We start from the raw sequence: 25,814 nt of genomic DNA, 5'->3' as shown, positions 1-25,814 counted from the left end.
CACGTATCACGTGGAACTTTTAGACCTACATGCTTGTGCACGTTGTGCGGGGGTTCCTTACTGTGGCGCACCGAAACCGGAAGTTGTTGGTACATCGCGAAGGGGAATGAATGGCCGTTGTGGTGCACTGAGGTGCCTTTGCTCATGTTTGTCAAAGATGAGATGAAACCTTCCGGCTCGTGAATAACATCCACAGTTCCTGTCTTCCACTATTTTCCACTTCTGGTGAGTGCACGGAAATGATAGGCAAGCTGTTTTCTGTAAAAACAAATTGTCAAGCTAACACATCTTCGCTAACCCTAATTTATCATCGAGCATTTTCATAACAGTCGACCTGCTCGGGGACAGCGTCCTCAAATGAAACGTTTTACAGCTGGCCTCCAAAGATTTAAGGTTAAAATTGAACGCGAATGACTGCACTCTTTAGTCGTTTTTGCTAAATGCTTAGTAGCTTTTGAGAAACACAATTCTGGCCCATTTTAGGTACAGTCACACAGCTTCGAGATAAAAAAAAATACCAAGAGATGCAATACAACATACATCCGAAGGGTCATACTTTGTGACCAGTAATGTTTTCCGTATCTCACGTTGTCATCCTTTCTGCTGGTCAGGGTACCATGGCAACGAGGATGAAGCTGAAGCTGAAGACTGTGTTTGTGCTCTACTTCATGGTCTCCCTCATGGGCCTCGTCTATGCACTGATGCAGCTCGGTGAGTGGTCAGCACATCGTCTCAATGGACGTTTCACAGGAGGCCACTTAACATTTTCAACTTCAACATTGTGCTGAAATGAGCACAGGAGGAATTGCAAACATGATTGATGGCTCAGTGCCAGTAAGTGTCACAGTGAGCTGCACCAGTGAACCAGCATTGACGGCACCAGGGCCCACACTAAAGTGGAATTTAGCGATCGTTAATTTTGTTAAATATAACTGTACTTTTGTGGAAATGTTATCTTAAATATGTCCTCGTTTTTTTTTTTTTTAGCTCTGATCAGAACATTTGAATAGACACATAGAAGTGATCCGCTTTATTTTCTCTGCGGAATCTCCAACACGTTTTCGTTTTTTTCAAAAGGTTAACCTTTTTTTACTTTTGACTATCTTGTTTGTTACGTCCCAAACACTTTGCAGGTCAGCGCTGCGACTGCACAGAGCACGACATGCCCAAAGACCGTACCATATCTAGGCTGCGTGGGGAGCTGCATCGTTTTCAGGAGCAGATAAGGAAGTCAGAGGCGACGAAGCAACCACAGAAACAGCCAGCTAAGCCCGCCATCTTTGTCATCACTCCGACATATGCAAGGTAGCCCAGGAGGGGCCCCGTTTTCTTTCTTCATTTCCTGCTCAATGGCCTACCTCATCTCCACCTTCCTCTATTACTGTCCATTTCTCTTTCACACACAAACACACCGTTGATTGACTGAATTCTGCCCGTCCCTGTCCAGGCTGGTGCAGAAGGCTGAGCTGACTCGTCTGTCCCAGACCTTCCTCCATGTTCCTCAGCTCCACTGGATCGTTGTGGAGGACTCGCCACACAAGACGCCACTGGTCTCTGACCTACTGTTAAAGAGTGGCCTGACCTACACACACTTACACATGCCCACCGCCAAGGACCGCAAACTGCAGGAGGTGGGTGGAGACGTGGCAGCCATTTGTGGAGAAAATAATCACATCAGTCTGTTTTAAGTTTGAATCAAATGCATCTTCTTGCAACTTTATATTCTGTAATTTCCCTCGTAAGTTTTAACAAAAGACCGTTTTTAAACTTTCGAACTAAAAGCCAACTCTCCACCTCAGGGTGACCCCAGCTGGCTGAAGCCTCGCGGTGTGGAGCAGCGGAATGAGGGTCTGCGGTGGCTCAGAGAGGACAGAAGGGCTCAGCCAGGAGGAGACAACCAGCAGGGAGTGGTTTACTTCGCTGACGACGATAACACATACAGCCTGCAGATATTTGAAGAGGTGGGTGTTTCTTTCTGTGATCCTCAGCATGTCAGCCTCAGGAACCAGCTTTGTTTGTAACTGAAGTCGGCCAGTCTACGGATAAGGGGAGTGGGTGTTTTTGAATGTGCCATAATTGCATAAGAAAAACTACGTTCCTCTTGTCTGTGTCAGATGAGGAGTACCCAGCGAGTGTCGGTGTGGCCAGTGGGGCTGGTTGGAGGGATGAAATACGAGAGGCCCGTCATTGAAGGAGGAAAAGTAGGTGCTTTTTTTTTTACATAACAGTCAGTCTACTGTGGAACAGAAGGAACGAGTCTAGTATGAATAATGCTGACGAGCCAGTGTTTTGATTAACTTAAGAAATGCATTGGCCAAATTATACACAGAAAAAATAAACAATCACAATTTTTTGGCTGTGATTTCTCTCAGGTGGTTCGCTTCCATACCGGCTGGCGTCCCAGTCGCCCCTTCCCGATGGACATGGCCGGATTCGCTGTGTCCCTCAAACTGGTCCTGGCCAATCCAGAGTCCTGTTTTGACGGTGATGCGCCAATGGGCTTCCTGGAGAGCAGCTTCCTTCAGGGATTGGTCACCATGGACGAACTGGAGCCGAAAGCAGACAACTGCTCGAAAGTGCGTGCGTGCGTGTTAGAAAGATTAGAGAAAGATAAAGGGAGGACTTGAGAGCTTGAATTAAATATGTTGTGTATATGTTTAATAGGAAAGAAGAGCCGTTGTCATAAATTGTGGTTTAGATTTGTTTATTTTTTCAAATGTAACAGATAAAGATGTAGAAATACATAAATATTTTTAGTAAGCAAAATGTATTTAATCATATATTTATTTTTCCATCCTGTGTGTTTCTATAGGTGCTGGTGTGGCACACACGTACAGAGAAACCCAAGATGAAGAGAGAGGAGGCTCTGCAGGCTCAGGGACTCGGTTCAGACCGTGCAGTTGAGGTCTGAAGAACACACACACCACACACACACACTCACATTGTAAAGTGTACTCTGCCGTCTCATGCTGCATATGTAACTCTTTGTTGTAAATACTGTAAAACAGAAAAAATCAGTTTGAGGTCACATTTGAATTGATCTGGTCTTTTAAGTGTCAGGTAGTCAATGTACGTCTGTGTATATATTGAGTGAGTGTGTTGTTAAAACAGTGTATGTTAGTGTATGTATCAGGGTTTTCTTGTGAGTTAGGGCTCCTTGTTCGTCAGTACAATGGAGGACGACTCTGGAGTTTAAACATTTGCCTGATGGGGGCACCGTTTTTCCATTTTGTAACGGCATGCTGTTACACCATAATACGTTATTCCCTAAAGCTTGAGAAACGATGCATCCGAGTGCAGGGTCCACGCTTACCTCATTCATAGGGTTCCACGTTTACTTGTGCTGAATTTAAATCCTGCAGTGATATCATTCCTGGTGGCCCTTTGATATCGTTTTATGGCTAAGCCTGATTATTGTCTGTTTATTAGCCATGTAGATGTGTTTTAGTCACATGTCAAAGCAACACCATCATTATTGCATGATAACAAGCTTTATAAAACCTGTCTAATCAAACTGTCTGCATTTGCTATCAAGGTAATATTATTGTGGAGCAAAGGTGAAGTAAACAATATTCACAACACACATAAAAACATATATGCATACAAAACTCACAAATGAATTAAGAACAATGCTTGATAGTCGTAGCCTTGTATTTATTACACTCTCATACATGTTCCACACACAAGTGGTGCAACACAGTCAACAAAAAATACTGTGCTGTAACACAGACAACAACAGATACCGAGGCGCAGTGGTTCCACACCCAGCGCAGCTTTAGTGGTAAAGCTCAGAGAGCGAATGCTGGTTTTCATAACAAGAGTTAATTCCAGCCAGCATTTTTATATATGTATATTTCTAGTGATGCTTTTTTTTTTAAACGTAAGGCTTGGGGAATCAATTGAGTGGCCCCGAATAAGTGAACAACACTACTGAAACTCATGTAAACTCAATGCAATAAACAAATACAGAGCACGCTGTCCATGTTTCATTCCACGCTTTACTCGTGGTTCAATGGCATACTTGAAGAAACGCTTCAAATATAAATTAAACTACTCGAGCTGTACGTGATTATTTTCACTGACATCCTCAGAGGTTGGAAGAATAAAGAGCAAAATAACATTGTTGTATGATATTGTAAAACAAACAGCTAGTGCCTGCTTCCATGTAATTAGTGCCTGTAAGTCAATTCTCTACTGGTGTATTATGTATTTATTACTGTAATATTTATCTTTACATTAAACAATGTAATAATGTCTGTCCTTTGCCTTGAAAATAAACAAGGTAATGTAAAATATTAGTCGTTGTAGTATCTTTTTTTATTCATGCCTTTAAATTGCTCTTTAACTGTTTGCGGGAAGAAATTGTGGTTCTTAAATTTACTGTCGCTGCTGATCTGTCATCAGTATTTGGGAGGAATTTGCAGGATGATTTTTCTCCTGCAACACATATTGGATTGTAAAACAGACTAGTTAAAGAAATGCTGACTTGACAAATAAGTGGAGCGTCTGTCTCGATGCTTGTTGGGGTTTCAAGTGCGTCCGGCAGCACATCTGTTCACCGAGTGCGTCAGGCAATCCGCAATTGTGTCACACTTTACTGACACGTCATGCCAAGTGTCTGGGACCTCTAGCGTTTTTCATCTGCCTTAGCGTGCCTACCAACATCTCTAATTCTGTGTATTTACAAAACCCGAACATGTCGCCACTTGAAGGTTCCCATGGCAACCTGCTTCCAGCTCCTGATGCCTTCAGCAAAGATTACCCACGCGGGCGGGGTTTTTCGCTGACCTCAAAACGCAGCTGAGGTTTTTACAGGCCTGTGTGATTGACGGCTGCTATGTCCCTCCCCCGTAAGGAGGTCACCTGCCTGGTGACTGACTATATATGGTGCTACAGAGGTGTAAGTTCACCTCGCCACCCAACACGCTGAGAGGGGAGGGGAGGAAGAAAAGATGAAGTCATAGACACACAGCCCGATGATTCACTCACACACACCTGGAGACTCGACTACCTGTGACGCGAGAAAGTAGTTTAAAAACGTTACCTTTAAAGTATCATCATCAACATCAACCACACTCTCATGCGTTCATTCTTAAATTACTCTTTAACACTATTTAATGGGTATGTTTGTTTTTCTCCGTGTGTGTCCTCACAGTGTGTGCGCATGTACAGGAAGGTGTGAACATATCCTCAAGTTAACATGTAGATAATTACCGTACACACACACATACACACAGCAGCTCCCACCCAGATGTGGTGTTTACCTTCCAAACAGTTGATAACGTTCAGTGAGCAGAGCTAATTCATGTTATCTTTGAACATCCATACCGTCCACTCCGGTACACCAGCTTATCAGGACAGACTCTATGTTGAACACATTACTGGAGATGAAGAGAAGGCGAATCCCCTGGTTTCAGTGGCAGCCATTTTGAACAAGGGCCACATTATAACTATAGATACACCAAAACACATTTTCAAAACCTCCTGCATATCACTGTTGTCAGTGAATTACGATTAATTATTAATAACAAGCTGGATTAAAAAGTAAGATTTAAAAACAAAACAACTCATGGGTGCAATTTATTATACTATGTATGGATATTATGCAGATTCATCAATGGGGTTATAAATAAAAAATATATAAATATATTTGAAGACGCAAATACATTTTTTCAAACTGGACCAATATGTTAGTGAGCTTATATTTTCCGGTATGTTGGCAAGAGATGCTGATATCTACAAACAACATCTAGTTTGTGCTGGTGTTTGTGTTTGAATATAAATATAGTTTGATAGTCCCTGAATATAATAGCCACCTGAGGCTGATGGGAATTTATTTGTCTCTCAGGTATTTATGGGATGTTTGCAGTAGTCTAATATGGGCTGATTTGGCTAAGCAGATTTTTTTAAATGTAGTAAATTTCAGCAACACATTTTTGGCAGATTAGTAATGAAGTAATTACACAAAACTAGAACATAAGCAGACAATCTCCTCCCCCATTAATAACTCCCTAAAGGGGGGGTTGGAATTAATTAAAGCGAGATGAATGATTTTGTGTTTCATGCAGCTACAGGTGGAAAACTGCCAAATGTGAGAAATCCAGCCACCGTCATATTGTCCCATTGTTTTGAACGTGTTTATGAACTGCCGTCACTCCGGCTGTTATCGAGTGTAGAAGCTGACTGTACGCTGAAAGTGGTTAAACGCTCAGACTTTGAGATTGAATTTGAGCTAAAATCCCCATCTGTGCTCCGAGGACGTTCATGGTTAATGATTGATTGCCACTGATATCAGAGTAGTGTGTGTGTGTGTGTCTGAGTTTTGACTCTAAATCAGAACTTTATTTCCAACTCAATGATTGTTTAAGGATGTATAACGGAGGTGTGCATGGTTCTGTAGAAAGAGTAGGAGGAAGGGAGAGAGAGAGTGACAAAGAGTCCTTGAGAGTGAGAGTGCTCTGCTGTATGTGTGTGTGGGCGTGTGTGCGTGTGTGTGTGTGTGTGTGTGTGTGTGCGTGTGCGCGTGTGTGTGTGCGCCCTTTTTACATGTGTGTATTTGCTTTACTGACGACAGAAGTACAGGTTGGGGCAGGGTGTGTGTGTGACGCTGTGTGTGTGAGGGGAGTATCCTGAGCTCTCAGCTCTCAGTCATTCACACAGTCACACACATTAACACACGCTTAGAGAGACACACAGAGGAGAGAGGAGACAACAGCTGGGGATGAGGCTAAGCAAGGTAAGACCCGCAACTCTTTCTTCTCTAAAAGTGTCTGCATTTTGCTTATTTTTACTCTTTTAAGATTAATTACCATACAGTTGCTTTGCGTAAGAAAACAAGTCACAGCTATGGTTTCCTCTCATCACAAATTCCAGGATGTTCATTCACTTTCTTGTCCTCTTTGGCTGATTTTCTGGTGCCTGCTGCTCTATCGATCTGTTGTCTACGTTCTCAACATTGTGTTATTTTACTTGAGATGTCCTTGTCCTGTTCACCCTCTGCCTCCTTTTTTAGTTTCCTCCTTTAACTTTGTAACTTGTGTTTTTAAGCCGATGCTTTGATTATAGGCAGATTGGGTAACATCTTACCTGACATATTTACTTTAAAAATAAATTCATATAAGGTCAAACAATAATTCATAATTTGATTTTAATCGTACGTAGATACTGGGAGGAAAAGATTAAAAGATAGAGCGGAATTTGTGCAGTCTTGTTTCTAATGTGAGGTTGAATTGTAAAAGATTTAAAGTGTAATTATCACTAAAACTTAATCGCTTTCTACGGAGGTTTGCACTTCTAGTGACAATCAAGTCAGTAGTGTGACAGGAGGTGATTATCCCATAGAAAATAACCTATGAACCAATATAAAGGCATTGATTTGTGGCTGCTGTACAGCGTCCAACTGGTTTAAGTTGTGTCAAAGTCCGAGCCTGTGTTTGCACTGTAGTTATACCAACATTGTGTCTTTAGCTCTGACTTCTAGTTAACATCACAACCATGATAACACTATAGCAGTGGCCTACACACACACACACACACACACACACTCAAAAACAGAACTACTGTTGCAAAACGCCGAAGCTGAACCAATCGCAACAGCATTTTACACAGATAAAACATGCAGACAGTCACACGTCCCCATGACACTGACATTATATCTTCCATCCATGGTCTCGTGTCACGAGTCAGGGTTATGTAATGACATCACTCTCTGATCTCTCTGCCCCCACCCCCTGTTTTTCAGCTCTAAAGCCCGTAAAGTAAAAAGAGTGAAAGAAAAACAGGAGACAGACAGAGAAAAGATGACAATAGGCAAGAACTCCAGGAACGGCTCAGTGCGGAGCTCCATCCGGGCACCAAAGTTTTTGGACAAATCCAGCGGCTTCTACGGTCGCCTGGATGAGCCTGAGGCCGCCGGAGAAGGAGGCGAGGTGAGAGGAGAGGAAGTCGAGGAGATGTGTAGCAAGACGGGGGACAGCAGCAGAGACAGGGGCGTCGCCAGCAGCCCAAGTATGCTGTACACTTCAGGTGCGGACGAGAGGGAGGAAGTCGAGGCGTTTGACCTCGATGAAGGGATGATGGAAGACGACGGGGAGACTCTGCTCCAGCGGAAGCCCAGCCGCCGCAGCAGCAGGTGGAGAAGGAGCTCCAGAAGGAAGGAAAAGGTGGTGAGAGGCGAGGAGCATGTGGCCCAGGACGATGGGCGCAGCCTGGGCACCGGGAGTCCATCTGACCCACACTGCCCAGAGGACAGCAGGGGGATGATCGAAGTGGAGACGGAAGAGGAGAAGGAGACGGAGGAAGGGAAGGAGGACGCATGGAGGGGGATGGAGCATGCGCTCGCTCACTTCCCGATTCGAGGGGATGCGGACGACCAGGTCCTGATCAGAGACAATAAGAGGGAGAGAGAGGAGGAAGGAGAGGAGGAGAGAAGGATGCAGAGGGAGCAAGAGGAGGCAAAGAAGGTGGTGAAGAGGAACACGGTGAAGAATTACCGCAAGGTAATAGAGCTGAAAGTTGTTTCTGTCAAGTTGTTATCAGCATGTTTACACAAATTCCTTCGTTAAACTTTAATCCCTCAACGTTACATAACAAAGTCCTTGGAGTTGGTGGAACCGAGGGGTAAAGTTCTCCCTCAGCATCCACAAGCTGCACACTGGGCTATTAATCACCATGGAAACAATATCACCTAATCATAAATATACTGCCAACGGGGTCAAAGTACGGCAGTCACCGGTGCATGTCACCAACTCATTAGGTCACTTCCTTTGATAGGATTTTTCCTCTACGTCCCATTTAACAGCATGAAAAAAACCGATAGCTAACAGGTACACATCTCCCCCCGACCCCCCCGCCTCCCTCTCCTCCATCAGATTCACATGTTCCGGACAATTTTCTGGTTCCTTTGAAAGACATGCGTAGAGGGGACATTCCTGTGCCTCCCATATCGTGTCCTTTGATCAGTGGCCCTGTTTACCCTCCTACTAGACCCACACCGTAAAAAACATTCCACTGCCATGAACCAATCAGCTCCGCCCTCAAGCCTCACAGGCTGACCGCTGAGTCTGTGTCTGCACAGGATTAGTTTCATGTGTAAGAGCCAAAATGGAAATGGGAATCCCTGTTGCTGGTCAATGTTGAGTAATAAATAAGTAAAATAACTCAGCAGTGGTTAACAACTGAGCTTTTGCTTATGACACAGGGGATGATTATAAATATCTTCAGGTCATCGTCCACGGAGACAAGAGAGACAGTTTCTATACTTCCCCTTATTTCCAATGAGCTGCTATAAACTGTGTGTGTGTGTATAAATGTGTGGGGAATAAAAGTTTGCCTCAATATTGAATAGTTATGTTTGTTCACAACTGCTCAAATAATTTAACACAGCCTCTCTTGCATTTTTTCTGTTCATGTACGTGGATTGCTGACCTTTACCCTCTCGTTCACATCAGGCCTTGGACCGAGCTCTTCGTCGCGGCTGGGAGGCCTTCATCACCAACCTCTACAGCGTCACGCTCACACCCGTGACATCATCCTCACAGCCATCTTCTTCGCCATCGCTGAAGAAGAAACAACAGCACAAATCCGTGTTGGCCGAGTTTCAGTAGAAACTGGACAATGAAACAAAAACCCTTTGTAATATTTTGTTTGTTCGAATCGTGATTATGCCCTGTGTTGTGATGGACGGTCCTGCCAAAGAGACATTTCTCACATTTCTGACTTTTATCACAGTGACCACATGATGCGAGTCATACGTCAGGCCTTAGAAACATTGATTAGTTGTGTAAATTACTGAGTCCTAATTGTTCATCGTAAGGTTTACAGCCTCATCGTGGTGCACACAGACTGCAGGGCGTCAGCTTCACAGTTGCTTTTACATTGAAGTCTATGGGCTTGAATGGAAATGCCCTTTATGTGACTGAGTTCAGCTGCTTCTGGTTTCCCTCTACTGTGTTGCCAAATAATACTTGCATCCTTTTGTTTGTCACTGTGAAACTACAAAAGTGTTGATGTGCCACCAAAAGGAATGGAAATATTAAACCGCATGAGCAATGACCAATGAGTGGACTTTAGTTTTGGAGACATTTCGGTATGTTAATCAGTTGCATTTATTGATGCCTGATAGGTAATCAGTAATGAGAAGAGGACAAACGCACACAGCAAATTAGTATTTAGACAAAGTGATCAGAATTAAAGCAGACATTTTTTATGTTAGTATTTTTTAAGAAATTGCGTTTTTTTACCAATTCAAATGGGGGGTTTTGCAATCTGTGTGTCCACAGAAATACACAAGAGTACAGCTTGTCAGTGTTTGACTTCCTCACTGTGTGTTCTGGTGAAGGTTATTTAACCTGAAGGGACGAGGAGTGTGTGCATGTGTGCAAATGAGATGAGATCTTTTGTTTTTTATAGCCTGGTTATAAATCAACCTGTGTTTCGGTTGTTAGTGTTGCAGCTGCACATCATGCTTGTTATATAAGTTTTAGTGGTCTGAAACATCACTAATTGGCACTTCAAAATGTCAAAATAGAGTTATCTTTGCAACATGCATTCAACATGCCACTGGTGGCAAGAAGACATATAAGTGATTCAGATTATTTTTTTTATAATTTATAATTTACCCTTGTTACAATGAAAATGTAATGTATACAATAGTCCTGCTGTAATTCCCTGTTATCCACTTTACATCAGATTTTTGTATCTCTTGCAAACAATAGTTAACAGCTGGAAAAAAACGAGTTGTGGTATAATGAAAATTAATTTACAAATTAACACTCAAATGTGTTAATTTTGATATTAATTTTGTATCCTTATCAAAGAAATTTGAAGTCATGACACTTATCTGACTAAATAAAGACTTAATTTATTGTACTACTTGTATTCTCATGTTTTGGGATGAATGCAGTATGTATTGGTCTGGATTTCAATTAGATGAGTCAGTGTTGTATGTATGAGTCAGAAATGAATAAGATGTCAAACACAGCATCATATCTTAGACACTGTGCCATAACACCGAGCAGCTTACAAAAGGGACCAATGAAAATCATGATGACGATTTAGCTTTAACTAGCTGAACTTTGATACAGTATTTAAATATAATCTAAAAACATCCATGGAACATTGCTGGAGTTTTTAAGGGAATATGGAACATGACAATACACAGTATGAATCTAGACTCATACATACAGTAGTAATACAAGGATCTAAGATGATTGTATATATTTGTGTTCATCTTATAAACATATAGATATGTTTTGTTCATCTTTTGCAATGTATTAAACATAATAAAAAAGAGGAGAAATGACAAGTGAATAAAGGTGATCATTTTTGCACCAGAGGACGTTCTATTCTTGATAATATTACTTAAATCTAAAAAGAACATGTTGCTTTTTCGATAAGCCAACTTCCACCCCGCCCAACTACCCCATAATCGAACAATCACCTTCACCACCTCCACTCTCTGCCTCCTCCTTATCTCTCCTATCCAATCTTCCACCGACACTGAGGATCTGCAAAGAGGATGTGAGTCGGCTCTTTCACAAGCAGAGGATCAGGAGGGCTGCGGGCCCAGTCGGTGTCCCCTCTCCTCCTGCCTGAAAGTCTGTGCTGACCAGCTGGCCCCCATCTTCACGCTGATCTTCAACCGATCACTGAAGCTGTGTGAGGTGCCCTCTTGCTTCAAGCGCTCCACCTTGTGGATACACAATATAAAACAATATAACGAAACAGTAAAATAAACTTTTCTTCTGGATTTTAGCTGCAAGTCCTCAATCTACAAACGGTGGTCGTTAGTTTATTGTAAATAAAACAGTTTTCGTTGTCAAAATGTATTCTTTCCAAAGATAAGCTCTTGGAAATAATAGAAAGAGTTTCACCGGAAAAAGTTCCCGGGTGGGAGGAGTCGCTCACGTTCGACATAAAAGACCGACGGACCGGTCTGCTCGGCCACTTCCTTCTCGCTTCGCTTCGAGGTAAGGCTTCCCCAGTTGCGTTTTAGAGCTCATTCATGTTTAAACTTGTGCATTATAAAAGAGCACACTGTATACTTTGACAATACATCGCCTCGCTAAGTGAGACGCTTGTCAACTTATTTACAAGCTCAAGTTAAGTTGAAGCTCGCAGCCTCGCTGCAGCACCGACCAGAGCTTCACACAATCCTCAACCATCCGGCAGTAAAACGCATTACTTTAACCTCATGAGTTTCACTAACATGAACTATAGCATCTTTATTAGATGATGCGTATAATATTTAGTGTAATTTCCACGAATCTTTTCTGATAAGGCCGCCTGATATTTGTAGCTTCAGTGTCTCTCAATGATGATAACTACAGACCTGTTCTGAATGACTGTGACTGCACTTAATTATCCTGATGTGAGACACTTGCTATTTATATATTTTCTTTCCTCCCGGCTCGTGACTGTCTGCGCTCTGCTCGTGGACCTGACACGTGTTAGCCGGCCACAGGAAGTCAGCCCGCTAGCTAACCGGTCGCCATGCTGAACAATGTTTTTTTTTTGGTTTACAGATGCGGTCCAGATGTCGAGAAACAGCTCGCTGCAAAGGTAACGTCTACACCACGTTGCTCGTTCATACACGACGTAGTCTTAAATGTATATTAAATGAATGGGATTGACTCTGAGCCCCTCGTGCTACAGTGATGTTCTGTTTGAACTCTCTTACTGAAAATATGTGTGGAAACTTCATCTCAACTTCTGAGTAGCATGAAAAAAATTGTATTGGTGTTGACATCTGAAGTCGGCTTAAAACTCATGGACTTTGTTTTTCTCCTCCTTAGGTGTGAGGGAGAAAGTGGCCAAACTCTACAAGAGGTAATTTGAAATGCATTTTTCTGAAAGTCGTTTGTGTGTTAGCTTCTCATCAACGGACTCTGGCTGTGGCGCTCGAGTGCTGCAGTGATGAATCTTTGAATTCTCTCTAACTGAATCAGCTTTTGAAGAAACGCCTTTACCAGATTCTGAGAAGCATATATGAGCTCCACCAAAACTGCCATTTTTGTACTGAAACTTCAGGTGTTTAACAAACGTTGACATTTGGTTAAATCTAACTCTGACCTTTTGTCCTTTAGGTTTTCATGGCTGATCACAGATGATCGAAGAAGCATGAAGGACTTGGGAGGTGAGTGAGAATAAAGCCATAAGGAACTGTCTTATATGGGCCAACATGATGCTTTCTAACGACAAGCATATATCTGATCTATGTGATGCTAGTTATTAATCTGATCTGCCCATGGAAGATGCAGAGGCTCATCTCTAGCCTCTGTTTATGGCTAACTGAGGTTTATCTCACTGCTAAACACCTGCCTATTGGTACAAAATTGCAAACTATGATATTGGTTTAGTCAGCTTTGACCTCTTGTCCTTCAGGTGTTCATTGCTGATCGATGAAGGACTTGAAAGGTGAGTAAGAATAAAGCTACAAGGAACGGTCTAACTATATGGGCCGTAAATGATGATTTTAAAAAAAAGACAAGCATATGTCTGAATTTTGTGATGCAAGTTATTAATCTGATCTGCCCTTGATGATGCGGAAGCTCAGCTTTGCTTCTTAGTTTATGGCAACGGTGATTTTTCTCTTCAGGTTGTTCTGCACTGTCAACTCCTGAAACTCTTCAGCGCACCGACAACGTGCACAATGGTGAGTAAAACAAGGGCTTTATTTGAGTTGTCTAGTGTTGGGGTATAAATGTGATGTCCTTCAAGCACATACCTGATCAAAGTGATGTCAGTCTATAACTGATTACTCCTTGTTGAATAAATACAGTTTTTTTTATCCTATGCATGTGACTTACACCGTGGTGATTCTTTGGTAGGTGGATGTTTAACCATTCTGAGGAAGGACTTCACCTGGAAGCCATCATGTAAGTCAAATGATGAAATGTCTTACTTGCAGAGAATAAATGTTATGCGTGCAAAATCATTCCCATTAAACCACTGAAAGATTAATGTCACTTTAAAATGTACATGTCATCATAATGCAGTTTCAATGATGATTATCTTAGCTCACTTTGAACCAATGTGAAACGACACGAACTTCTGAGAAACTGCTTTTTTATTTTGAATACCAGTTTAACTTGCGCTCTGGATTGTATTTTGAGTTGCTATCATCCTGATCCCTCATGTATTCTGTTAGAAGTCAATGTAGGTATGGCTTTTGTGCAGTATATTAATTAAATCTTTTGCCAACAGATGATTCGGTGACTGTTTGGCATGGTCGTCGTGGTCTTGTTGAAGGTAAGATATAAATGCACCGTGGAGGCCCATAACCTTTATTCCCAGACCTGCTGAAAATGATGAGATATATTTGGAATCTCGTTCGTCTGAACTACTGTTGAGAAATCGAATAACTGACCTCAGCGAAGGTCAACGGTGGATTGTTTTGTCTTGTAGTGCTCGTATCTGACTGTAGTCTGTTGCAGGTGTCTGGCTTTGGAAGATGGCTGCCGTCTTTACAACGAAGGTCTTGTCCAGGTGAGTGAGCCCTTTAGGTGTTTACTTAGTGCTGATGCTTTAAAACTAGAAACGTCACCAAGTTTCCTTTATGATGACATCCGCACGCGTCTTACGCCTTGGTTAAATGCCAGAACCTGAAAAGGTGGACCCACTGGTGTTACCTTGGCAATAAGGGGAAAAATGTTGGGGTTGCCAACTGTCTGAATGGAAGCTTGACTTAATGCCTGCCAATGAGATGTGGTGCTTAATGTTAAATATGAATAAACTTAGGAACATGCTCTTTAATTCAATAAAAACATCTAAATTAATCATCTCTTTAGACCTTATGCAATTTATCGTTATAATTGCCCTAAACATTTCATTTTCTTCTATTAGGACTGAGCTGCCTGACAAGTCTTGCTATGGATGAGAGACAGCCACTGTTTGAGTCAAGACCACCACAGTGACGCAACTATTGTAGTGTGAGATGAGGCTGCTCATCACTTCAGTCCCCACCTCCTTCCAGGTACCAGATTATCAAACATGCTTGCTCAGACTCCCTGCTGAAACCTATATTGCTGCTCACATTCCTTAACCATAGTTCTGTGCAGCAACAGATGTGTAAACTTAATAACTTTCTTTTTTTTTTTTCTCCATAGATGTCAACCCTGATCTGGAATGGTACGATGTCATCAGGGTGGGCCAGACATGTAAGTTTTGCTGACAGTAGTGGATAAATTCCTCGTTTGTACCTACTCACGTGGCAATAACAAAGTTTCTGATTCTAAGTCTTTTATGTCGCGGACTCCTTTACCATAACGCTATCCTAGTACTCTTGGAATGGTCAGCTACAATCTCGCCACTAAACTTACATGCTGCTCTGTCTCTAGAAGTGATGAGTTTCTTATTACCGCCCCAGTCTGAGAATTCATGACTGATTGGTTACCTCTGATCTCACTGGACATAATAATGTAGTGGTTCGCTTAAATCAAACCATATTGACTCTCCTTTTTCACTTACAGGTTTCAGCTTCACTGTAGTAGAAGGCTGCTGCCTACTTCTTGGAGGTTTATGGTAAGAATTTAAAACGTTAGCTTTAATATTTTCATCTAGAAGTGATGAGTTTCTTATTACCGCCCCAGTCTGAAAATTCATGACTGATTGGTCACCCTCTGATCTCACTGGACATAATGCAGTGCTTCATTTAAATCAAACCGTATTGACTCACCCTTTTCACTGGTTACAGGTTTGGTGTTGCCCTCTTCTTCAGTGTGCGGTCGAAGGCTGCTGCCTACTTCTTGAAGGTTTATGGTAAGAATTTAAAACGTTAGCTTTAATATTTTCATCTAGAAGTGATGAGTTTCTTATTACCGCCCCAGTCTGAAAATTCATGACTGATTGGTTACCCTCTGATCTCTCGACATAAACCTGTAGTTGTTTCATAAGCACACCAAATTGTGTAATTGTAAATAATTTCTACTGTGTAAGCAGCTTGGTCCCTCTCATGGGTGTTTTCATATATTCTCATAGGTATTCCCATGTCTCTCCTGTCCGCGGTCAACTAATGTTGGTGAGTAATAAAACAATGGTTTAATTTAAAAGGTTGACGGTTCAATTTTCTGTGACTCTTATGTTAACCATAAGTAGAAGTGATGAGTTTTTAATTACCGCCCCAGTCTGAGAATTCATGACTGATTGGTTACCTCTGATCCAACTAGAAATATGACTTGTCGCTCACATTAATTGACCTGGATTGACTAACCGCACTAATTTGTTGCAGGATTAGTGACGCTGTCTTCCTCTTCAGGATGGGGAAACTGCAGAGACGCAGTCAACTGCTGCAGGTAAATGAGAACCAAGAATGTTTCTGGGATTGGAAACGTGATCATTTTCAACCAGTCAAGTGGTTTGCCCCTGACTCCTCCAGTCAGCAGCCCCTCTGGTTGACCCTGTATGGCACTGAGAACCCTGGCCACATCAGGTGTAAAGTGACCTGCTGGTGTTCTGATGGAGTGGGAGTGCTTGCTGTGAGGGCATGACCGAGAATACTTTCTGATCTAATCCCAGAAGCCAGTCTAAAAATTCCTGCCTGATTGGTACCCTCTGATCAAAATACAACTTTATAGTTTGTGCCCAGTTTCTAAAATGTTGTCTGTCTTTGCAGTTTCAAGCCAGAACGCCTTCATACGCATCAGTCGTCTCCTGCTGCAGAAGATGTGATTTTAGTTTGTGACTTGTGTGCAACATGTTGAACAGATTTGTTGTCATCTGTTTTCTTGACTTGGTTTTAGCATTAACTGGAAGAGGAAAACATAAAATAAAAGTTTGCTTTCAATCAGCATTTTTGTGATTTTTTTTTTTTTTTTAACTTTGCAAAATTGCAAAGTTATACAATGTTGTGTAAATCTAAAGAGTCTAAAAAAAGTTAGCCGCTAATCAAGTGTTCATATAACATGGAACTAACATCTACAACAATACATCATAGCTAAGTCCATTTAATATGTGTTTAAGAATGTCAGGCATTGGAGACTGAAACTTAAATTACCATGTTGAGTTTCCTGTGTAACTCATTATTAAACTGTCACTATGAAATAATTGTAATGTTGAACTCATTATGGCTACAGATGGAAGCATCCTTGTCTAGTGACCAACCTGATGGAACAGAGTCATTTGAGCCCTATTTCAGTCAGCGTGGTCCAAGAGCCTTTAGGGATTCCTGCTTCAGAATAAAACGCCTTCTGTGCCCAAAGTAATTCCTCAAGGAGTGCAGTGACTTCTGGCTCCCTACCAAAGGTTTAATTTTTACAACTAGAAAACCAGAGAACATGAGGGGTGTGGAGGAAGACTGGGATAATGCCTCCTGGCTTATTGACGTTTTAGTCGGGCACATTTGACTTTATGGCTGGCCTTGTGTGTAAAGTGTCTATTGTTACTCATAAGTTGTATTTTGAGTGAATGAAGGCCAACACTAAGCAGATTTGTTCGCGCTACAGCCCTTTTATCACAAAGGTGTGGAAGAAATAAAGCATCACATTCTATACATTTTAGAGATGTACTGTATGTGTGCTCCAGTGTTTTGATGTTGAAGCCCAGTGTGGGGAGATGGTGCCGATGTTTTCTCCATTAAACTTCTTCAGTTTAATCTCTTGAGTTTTAACAGGAACCACAACTTGTTTATTAGATAATGCATTTAATATTTAGTGTGTAACACAAGCTAACAGCATTTTTTTTCCCGAAATCTTCTAGAAATGGCCGCTTGGGATTTTGGTGTGGCTTCAATGTTTGACATAAACCTACTTGTCAATTTCTCAACATGTACCAAATATACAGAGGAATTTAAGAAAAACTTCTCTTTTCTCACAAATGTGAATACAAATAAAGTGCAAATATTAAAAAAAAACAGACAACATATATATTAAGAAAAACTCTTTCTATTAACCAGTCAGACATCGGAGTCTAAAAGAACTGTTTGACAGCCTGCTGGTACGAGCACAGGGACTCCGGTATCTTCTCCCAGAAGGCAGGAGGCTGAAGAGACTGTGTGAGAGGTGTCAGGAGTTGCTCACATTCATGGTGACATATACACTGCCAGACCAAAAAAAACTCCCTAATATTTTGTTGGACTGCCTTTTGCTTTGATTATGACATGCATTCGCTGTGGCATTGTTTTAACAAGCTTATGCAATGTCACAAGATATATTTCCATCTAATGGTGCATTAATTTCTTACCAAGATCTTATATTGATGATGGTAGAGTCTGACCGCAAAGCTCTCCAGCACATCCCAAAAATTCTCAATGGGGTTCAGGTCTGGACTCTGTGTGAAAATGATGTCTCATGCTCCCTGAACCACTGTTTCATGCTTTTCTAGTCTTCAGACCACTCAAAGCGCTTTAACACTACATGACGACAGTCACCCATTCACACACTGATGGGAGGAGCCACCATGCAAGGTCAGCCACATCAGTATCGTCAACCATTGATACACTGTAGGCGCAGCTACGGGAGACATTTTAGGGTTAAGTGTCTTGCTCAAGGACACATCGACATGGGCTCATGGAGCCGGGGATCGAACCACCAATCCTCTGATTGAAAGACGAGCCACAGCCGCACGAATTGGAGATGGGCTGAATAAGTTACAAAACTTGTATAATAAAGTGTGTGCGGAAGGTAGCATATCAGCAAGGTGGAAGAATGTACATGTTTTTACAGATGGATCAAAAAACACAGATACAGACAGTACAGCAGCTACTGTTGCAGTCCCTAGTCACAGTTTTGAAATATTTAAATGCATATTGAATTGTCTGGCTGTGTACACAGTTCAATTGTATGTAATTGTTTTGGCCTTAGAGTGGGTTGAACAAACCAGGCAAAGTCCTTATTTGCAGTGACTCCATGTCAGCACTTGCTAGTCTGAAGGCGGTTAGGTCTAATACTTGACAGGATCTGACATGTAAAATAATGTCAATGCACTGGAGAGCAATAGAACGAGGCATTGTAATTATATCTAAATGGGTACCGGTCCATGTAGGTATCAGAGGAAATGAACAAGTGGACAAACTAGCCAAGCAAGCACTAAAGGAAAACAAAGCACACATAGATATAAAGTTTTCCAAAGCAGAGGTAGAGAGCATCATCAGGAAAAATATCGTCAGAGTATGGCAACAACAATGGAACAAGGAGACAAGGGAGAGAGACCTACATTCAATTCAGAGTATATTGAACAGTGCAAGATACAAGAGAAGAAACAGGAGAGAAGAAGTGTCGGTTTCAAGATTAAGAATTGGACGCAGCAATCTATGCAGCACATTGCATGTGATAGGGAAGCATCCAACCGGTCTCTGTGATCTAGTGTACAACATGTCATGATCACCTGTTCTAGACACAGCTCAGAAAGGAGGGACATGCTGGGAGAGATGGAAAGACAAGGGAAGAAAGGAAGAGAGCTAAGTAATATACTAGAATGGGGATCTAATAAGCTGACAAGAAGGTGCTTGACAAACTTTTTTTGCAAGCAACAGGACTGATGGGGAAAGTGTAGGAGTTGTGAACAGGAAGATGTCAGTAATGCAACAGAAAGGATGCAAGCTGCCGTTAAAACCCACAAAAGAAGAAGAAGAACTTAAATACCACAGAAGAAGAAGAAGAAAAAGAAGAACTAGAAGTAGAACTATTGTGAGCAGGAAGAAACAATCAAAAATCAAACATGTGATTCTACACTGTCAGGGGTATGAGAATGAAAGGAAACATCTTGTTGAAGGCCTCTGCAAGTAGGGGGTATGGTTGGATTTGAAGGGCGTACTGCAAAGTAACTCCAGTGGATGCTATAAAGCGCTATTGCAGTACTTAAGGTAACAAGAACTATTGAGAGAATTTGTGCACTGGGTTTATGTATTTTGGTTGGATTGGTTTGTTTTGTTGGGTAGTTATGGTTTGGTTTGTTGAAACTATGTGTGTGTATGTGTGTGTGTGTGTGTGTGTGTGTGTGTGTGTGTGTGTGTGTGTGTGTGTATATGTGTATATATATATGTGTATATATATGTATATATATATATGTATATCTATATATGTATATATATGTATGATATATATATATATACATGATATATATATATATATATATATATATATATATATATATACATATATATATATATATATGTGTATATATATACATGATATATATACATATATATATGTATATATATATATATATATATATATATATATATATATATATATATATTATATATATATATGGATCAGGACGTCTATCACTTGCCCAATCAAGAAGATACCTCTACTAAATAAAATAACAGTATAGTATATATATATAGTATATATATATATAGTATATATATATATATATATATATATATATATATATATATATATATATATATATATATATATATACTATATATATATATACTATATATATACTATATATATATACTATACTGTTATTTTATTTAGTAGAGGTATCTTCTTGATTGGGCAAGTGATAGACGTCCTGATCCACACTCCATAGCAGTTGGTGGCGGTAATGCACCAAACAGTTGTTTGCCAACCGCCAATAAACTGTGAAGAAGAAAACGAAGAAGAAGAAGAAGAAGAAGAAGAAGAAACGCAAGAGAAGCATGCATTGCTCGCCGATCACTTCCATGCGGGACTGACTCATGTCGGACGAAACTAATGATGATGATTACAGACCTGTTCTGAATGACTGTGACTGCACTTAATTAATCTGATGTGAGACACTTTATATTTCTATATTTTCTTTCCTCCGGGCTCGTGCTTTTCTGAGTTCTGCTCGTGGAGCAGACACGTGTTAGCTGGCCACAGGAAGTTAGCCCGCTAGCTAACCGGTCGCCATGCTGAATAATGTTTTCTTTGGTTTACAGATGCGGTCCAGATGTCCACAAACAGCTCGCTGCAAAGGTAACGTCTACACCACGTTGCTCGTTCAGACACGACGTAGTCTCAGACGTACATTAAATAGATGTGATCGACTCTGCGCCTCGTGCTACCGTGATTTTCAGTGTGAACTCTTACTGAAAATATGTGTGGAAACTTCATATCAACTTCTGAGTAGCATGAAACAAATTGTTATTGTGTGCACGTGTGAAGTCGTCATAAAGCTCATGGACTTCATCTGTCTCCTCCCCCCCTCCCCTTTATGGTTGGGTGTGAGGAGAAAATGGCCGAACTATAAGTGGATCCGCTTTTGAAGAAACAGTTACCAGATTATGAGAACCACATCTAATCTCCACAAACACTGTTAAACACCTGAAGTTTTAGTACAAAATGGCAAACTATGACATTTTGTTTCTACTCTGACCTCTTGTACTTCAGGTGTTCACTGCTGATCGATGATGAAGGACTTGGAAGGTGGGTAAGAATAAAGCTACAAGGAACTGGAACTGTACAGGCCGTAAATGATGATTTCAAAAAAGACAAGCATATGTCTGAATTTTGTGATGCAAGTTATTAATCTGATCTGCCCTTGACCATGCAGAAGCTCAGCTTTACTTCTTAGTTTATGGCTAACAGTGATTTTTCTCTTCAGGTTGTTCTGCACTGTCAACTCCTGAAACTCTTCAGCGCACCGACAATGTGCACAATGGTGAGTAAAACAAGGGCTTTATTTGAGTTGTCTAGTGTTGGGGTATAAATGTGATGTCCTTCAAGCACATACCTGATCAAAGTGATGTCAGTCTATAACTGATTACTCCTTGTTGAATAAATAGTTTTATATCCTAAGCATGTGACTTACACCGTGGTGATTCTTTGGTAGGTGGGTGTTTGACCATTCTGAGGAAGGACTTCACCTGGACGCCATCATGTAAGTCAAATGATGAAATGTCTTACTTGCAGAGAATAAATGCTATGCGTGCAAAATCATTCCCATTAAACCACTGAAAGATTAATGTCACTTTAAAATGTACATGTCATCATAATGCAGTTTCAATGATGATTATCTTAGCTCACTTTGAACCAATGTGAAACGACACGAACTTCTGAGAAACTGCTTTTTCATTTTGAATACCAGTTTAACTTGCGCTCTGGATTGTATTTGAGTTGTAACATGTTCTTTTTCCTCATCTATATCACTCGATAAAAGTATGTCTGGCAGGCTTTTGTGCAGTATATTAACTAAATCTTTTGCCAACAGATGATTCGGTGACTGCTTTGGCATGATTGTTGTGGTCTCGTTGGAGGTAAGATATAAATGCACCGTAGAGGCCCATAACCTTTATTCCCAGACCTGCTGAAAATGATGAGATATATTTGGAATCTCGTTCGTCTGAACTACTGTTGAGAAATCGAATAACTGACCTCAGCGAAGGTCAACGGTGGATTGTTTTGTCTTGTAGTGCTCGTATCTGACTGTAGTCTGTTGCAGGTGTCTGGCTTTGGAAGATGCTGCCATCTTTCCAACTAAGGTCTTGTCCAGGTGAGTGAGCCCTTGAGGTGTTTACTTAGTGCTGATGCTTTAAAACTAGAAACGTCACCAAGTTTCCTTCTTGACATCCGCACGTGTCTTACGCCTTGGTTCAATGCCAGAACCTAAAAAGGTGGACCCACTGGTGTTACTTTGGCAATAAGGGGAAAAATGTTGGTGTTGCCAACTGTCTGAATGAGAACTTGACTTAAATGTGACAATACCTGGCAATGAGATGTGTTGGTTAATGTTTTGAATATGAACAAATGTATGAACCTGCGCTCTTTAATCTAAATTAAAGATACCTTTTTAGATGATGCTTAAATAAATCTGTAAAGTGGCCTAAACATTTCCTTGTCTTCAGCCATTAGGACGGATCTACCTGAGGAGCATTGTTCTGGATGAAGGATGTTCACAGTATGTTTGACTCCAGATGTAACTATTGTAGTGTGATGACTAGTAGCAAGCTCAGTTGTCATACTCTCTGTAGGCCCAATAGGAAACAGAACCTAGAAACAAGCTTTTAGATGTAACGTGATCTCTGGCTCCCTGAAGGGTTCTGATTGTTTGGCTGGTTTGTTACCTGGATTCAGATGATGCATGTAGTATTTTTACTGTAATTTTTCAGAACTCTTCCAGAAATGTCCGCTTGACAGTTTGCATAGCTTCAGTGTCTCTCGATGATGATAACTACAGACCTGTTCTGAATGACTGTGACTGCACTTAATTATTCTGATGTGAGACACTTGATATTTATCTATTTTCTTTCCTCCGGGCTCGTGCCTTCCTGAGCTCTGCTCATGAAGCGGACATGTGTAAGCCGGCTAGAGGAAGTCAGCCCGCTAGCTAACTGGTCGCCATGCTGAACAATGTTTTCTTTGGTTTATAGATGAGGTCGAGACATCCAGAAACCGCGAGCAGCAAAGGTAACGTCTACGCCACATTGCTCCTTCGGACACAACGTAGTCTTAAATGTATATTAAATGGACGTGATTGACTCGGAGCCCCTCGTGCTACAGTGATGTTCTGTTTGAACTCTCTTACTGAAAATATGTGTGGAAACTTCATCTCAACTTCTGAGTAGCATGAAACAAACTGTATTAGTGTGCACATCTGAAGTCGTCTTAAAACTCATGGACTTTGTTTTTCTCCCTCCTAGGTGTGAGGAGAAAGTGGCCGAACGCTAAAAGAGGTAATAAAGGTTTTGTAAAGTCTTGTGTTTTAGCTCCTCATCAACAGACTCTGGCTGTCAGGCGCTCAAGTGCTGCAGTGATGAATCTCTGATTTTCTTTTAACTGAATCAGCTTCTGAAGAAACACCTTTACCAGATTCTGAGAAGCATATGAGCTCCACCAAAACTGTTAAAACACCTGAAGTTTCAGTACGAAATGGCAAACTGACATTTGTTCAGTCTAACTCTGACCTCTTGTCCTTCAGGTGTTCATGGCAGTTCTGATGATGTTGATGATGAAGGACTTGGCAGGTGAGTGAAACTGAATCAAGAAGGAACTGTCTTTTATGGGCCAGAAATGATGATTTTGAAAGACAAGCATATGTCTGATTTTTGTGATGCTAGTTATTAATCTGATTCACTCATGACTGCGGAAGCTCATCTTTACTCCTCAGTTTATGGCTAACAGTGATTTTTCTCTTCAGGTTGTTCTGCACTGTCAAGTCCCTAAACTCTTCTGAGCACCTGCAAAGTGCACAATGGTGAGTAAAACAGATTTTATTTGAGTTGCCTAGTATTGGGGTATAAACATTCTGTCCTCCAAGCATACACCTGATCAAAGTGATGTCAACTAAATTATTGGTTGCATTGGCAAAGGGCAAGGTGTTTCTGAGTGTTTTGAAATGGGAGTAAATCCAATTATACCACTGAAGTGACTAATGTCACTTTAAAATGTACACGTCGTCATAATGCAGTTTCGATGATGATTATCTTAGCTCACTTTGAACCGATGTGAAACGACACGAACTTCTGAGAAACTGCTTTTTCATTTTAAATACCAGTTTAACTTGCGCTCTGGGTTGTATTTTGAGTTGTAACGCATGTTCCTTTTTTCTCATCTGGATCACTGGGTAAGTCCGTCGGTATAGCTTTTGTGCAATAAATTAATTTCCTCTCCTGCCAACAGATGATTCTGTGACTGTTTGGCATGGTGTTCGTGGTCTTGTTGAAGGTAAGATATAAATGCACCGTAGAGGCCCATAACCTTTATTCCCAGACCGGCTGAAAATGATGAGATATATTTGGAATCTCGTTCGTCTGAACTACTGTTGAGAAATCGAATAACTGACCTCAGCGAAGGTCAACTGTGGACACTTTTGTCTTGGCGGGCTTGTATCTGACTGTAGTCTGTTGCAGGTGTCTGGCCTTTGAAGATGCTGCCATCTTAACAACGGAAGTCTTTGTCCAGGTGAGTGAACCCTTTAGGCGTTTACTTGCTGCCTCTCCAGGTACCAGACTTTCCAACCTTGTCTCTCAGACTCCCTGTTGGCCCGATAAGACACTGAGAACCCTGAAATTAGCCTTAGGTGTAAAGTGCTCTCCGGCTCCCTGAAGGGTTCTGATGGTTTGACTTGTTACAATACCATATGAAAACAATATGTCTGTGCACAAACAGGCAGGTAAACTTAACAACTTTCTTTTTTTTTAGACGTCAAGCTCTATCTGGAACGGAGTACGATGTCATCAGGATGGCCCGGACATGTAAGTTTAGATGTCTTAAAGGAACAGTGTAGGTTTTAGGGCACTTACAGTGGCAGAAATCTAATATAATAAAAGAATGGGATCAAACCAAATACTGTGTCAAATGCACATTTTACATAAAAGTAGTGAAAGTCTTTCATATAGCAGACTCTTTTACCATAACGCCATCATCTCTTGGGATGGTCAGCTACAATCTCGCCACTAAACTTACATGCTGCTCTGTCTCTAGAAGTGATGAGTTTCTTATTACCGCCCCAGTCTGAGAATTCATGACTGATTGGTCACCCTCTGATCTCACTGGACATAATGCAGTGCTTCATTTAAATCAAACCGTATTGACTCACCCTTTTCACTGGTTACAGGTTTGGTGTTGCCCTCTTCTTCAGTGTGCGGTCGAAGGCTGCTGCCTACTTCTTGAAGGTTTATGGTAAGAATTTAAACGTGACCTTTAATACTTTCATCTAGATGAAGTGATGAGTTTCTTATTACCGCCCCAGTCTGAAAATTCATGACTGATTGGTTACCCTCTGATCTCACTGGAAATAAGAATCTTGTCGTTCACATTAATGGACCTGCTTTGACTAACCAGAGTCATTTGTTGCAGGATTGGGGACGCTGTTTTACTTGTAAGGTTCGGGAACCGCTGAGAACTCAAACAGCTGCAGGTAAATGTGAACCAAAAGTGATGTTTCTGGAATTGTAGACATGA

The 25,814-nt window shown here is 41.2% G+C and overlaps 2 protein-coding genes and 13 non-coding genes across 15 annotated transcripts; all 15 read left to right on the top strand.

The window, feature by feature from the left end:
* Nucleotides 1-83: 83 nt before the first annotated feature.
* Nucleotides 84-4,283, top strand: b3gat3 (beta-1,3-glucuronyltransferase 3 (glucuronosyltransferase I)). The gene is made up of 8 exons (XM_068588380.1): nt 84-225; nt 612-711; nt 1,134-1,305; nt 1,448-1,631; nt 1,800-1,961; nt 2,115-2,201; nt 2,373-2,576; nt 2,813-4,283. The coding sequence occupies exons 2-8, from the start codon at nt 618-620 to the stop codon at nt 2,909-2,911; spliced, it is 1,002 nt and encodes a 333-aa protein (XP_068444481.1). The 5' UTR covers nt 84-225; nt 612-617; the 3' UTR covers nt 2,912-4,283.
* A 2,374-nt stretch (nt 4,284-6,657) lies between these two features.
* Nucleotides 6,658-9,605, top strand: sb:cb1058 (uncharacterized protein LOC394209 homolog). The gene is made up of 3 exons (XM_068588332.1): nt 6,658-6,736; nt 7,742-8,498; nt 9,450-9,605. Exons 2-3 carry the CDS (start codon nt 7,800-7,802, stop codon nt 9,603-9,605), a joined length of 855 nt encoding a protein of 284 aa, XP_068444433.1. The 5' UTR covers nt 6,658-6,736; nt 7,742-7,799.
* Nucleotides 9,606-13,997: 4,392 nt separating this feature from the next.
* On the top strand, nt 13,998-14,061 carry LOC137792691 (small nucleolar RNA SNORD29). The gene has a single exon (XR_011078129.1). It is a non-coding gene; the product is annotated as a small nucleolar RNA SNORD29 (small nucleolar RNA).
* Nucleotides 14,062-14,302: 241 nt separating this feature from the next.
* Nucleotides 14,303-14,372, top strand: LOC137792696 (small nucleolar RNA SNORD30). Its single transcript, XR_011078134.1, has one exon. It is a non-coding gene; the product is annotated as a small nucleolar RNA SNORD30 (small nucleolar RNA).
* Nucleotides 14,373-14,552: 180 nt separating this feature from the next.
* On the top strand, nt 14,553-14,678 carry LOC137792708 (small nucleolar RNA SNORD22). Its single transcript, XR_011078145.1, has one exon. It is a non-coding gene; the product is annotated as a small nucleolar RNA SNORD22 (small nucleolar RNA).
* A 655-nt stretch (nt 14,679-15,333) lies between these two features.
* Nucleotides 15,334-15,406, top strand: LOC137792698 (small nucleolar RNA SNORD31). Its single transcript, XR_011078136.1, has one exon. It is a non-coding gene; the product is annotated as a small nucleolar RNA SNORD31 (small nucleolar RNA).
* Nucleotides 15,407-15,556: 150 nt separating this feature from the next.
* LOC137792706 (small nucleolar RNA SNORD31) lies at nt 15,557-15,630 on the top strand. Its single transcript, XR_011078143.1, has one exon. It is a non-coding gene; the product is annotated as a small nucleolar RNA SNORD31 (small nucleolar RNA).
* A 163-nt stretch (nt 15,631-15,793) lies between these two features.
* Nucleotides 15,794-15,867, top strand: LOC137792705 (small nucleolar RNA SNORD31). Its single transcript, XR_011078142.1, has one exon. It is a non-coding gene; the product is annotated as a small nucleolar RNA SNORD31 (small nucleolar RNA).
* Nucleotides 15,868-16,090: 223 nt separating this feature from the next.
* LOC137792700 (small nucleolar RNA SNORD31) lies at nt 16,091-16,163 on the top strand. The gene has a single exon (XR_011078138.1). It is a non-coding gene; the product is annotated as a small nucleolar RNA SNORD31 (small nucleolar RNA).
* Nucleotides 16,164-21,912: 5,749 nt separating this feature from the next.
* On the top strand, nt 21,913-21,976 carry LOC137792721 (small nucleolar RNA SNORD29). Its single transcript, XR_011078157.1, has one exon. It is a non-coding gene; the product is annotated as a small nucleolar RNA SNORD29 (small nucleolar RNA).
* A 244-nt stretch (nt 21,977-22,220) lies between these two features.
* LOC137792695 (small nucleolar RNA SNORD30) lies at nt 22,221-22,290 on the top strand. The gene has a single exon (XR_011078133.1). It is a non-coding gene; the product is annotated as a small nucleolar RNA SNORD30 (small nucleolar RNA).
* Nucleotides 22,291-24,318: 2,028 nt separating this feature from the next.
* Nucleotides 24,319-24,382, top strand: LOC137792692 (small nucleolar RNA SNORD29). The gene has a single exon (XR_011078130.1). It is a non-coding gene; the product is annotated as a small nucleolar RNA SNORD29 (small nucleolar RNA).
* A 245-nt stretch (nt 24,383-24,627) lies between these two features.
* On the top strand, nt 24,628-24,697 carry LOC137792697 (small nucleolar RNA SNORD30). Its single transcript, XR_011078135.1, has one exon. It is a non-coding gene; the product is annotated as a small nucleolar RNA SNORD30 (small nucleolar RNA).
* Nucleotides 24,698-25,329: 632 nt separating this feature from the next.
* On the top strand, nt 25,330-25,403 carry LOC137792707 (small nucleolar RNA SNORD31). Its single transcript, XR_011078144.1, has one exon. It is a non-coding gene; the product is annotated as a small nucleolar RNA SNORD31 (small nucleolar RNA).
* A 167-nt stretch (nt 25,404-25,570) lies between these two features.
* On the top strand, nt 25,571-25,642 carry LOC137792703 (small nucleolar RNA SNORD31). Its single transcript, XR_011078140.1, has one exon. It is a non-coding gene; the product is annotated as a small nucleolar RNA SNORD31 (small nucleolar RNA).
* The last annotated feature ends 172 nt before the right edge of the window (nt 25,643-25,814 follow it).

This window comes from Clinocottus analis, unplaced genomic scaffold (genome assembly GCF_023055335.1).
Source record: "Clinocottus analis isolate CAN_PGR_092001 unplaced genomic scaffold, fCliAna1.0.p SCAF_21, whole genome shotgun sequence".
Classification (NCBI taxonomy): domain Eukaryota; kingdom Metazoa; phylum Chordata; class Actinopteri; order Perciformes; family Cottidae; genus Clinocottus; species Clinocottus analis.
Note: the sequence above shows the minus strand (reverse complement) of the source record. Positions and strands in the feature narration are given on the sequence as shown.

Coding starts and splice junctions, on each gene's coding strand:
- b3gat3 (XM_068588380.1), top strand. CDS start 618: ATGGCAACGAGGATGAAGCTGAAGCTGAAGACTGTGTTTGTGCTCTAC. Junction 1,306..1,447: donor ATCACTCCGACATATGCAAG/GTAGCCCAGGAG, acceptor GTCCCTGTCCAG/GCTGGTGCAGAAGGCTGAGC. Junction 2,202..2,372: donor CCGTCATTGAAGGAGGAAAA/GTAGGTGCTTTT, acceptor GATTTCTCTCAG/GTGGTTCGCTTCCATACCGG.
- sb:cb1058 (XM_068588332.1), top strand. CDS start 7,800: ATGACAATAGGCAAGAACTCCAGGAACGGCTCAGTGCGGAGCTCCATC. Junction 8,499..9,449: donor CGGTGAAGAATTACCGCAAG/GTAATAGAGCTG, acceptor CGTTCACATCAG/GCCTTGGACCGAGCTCTTCG.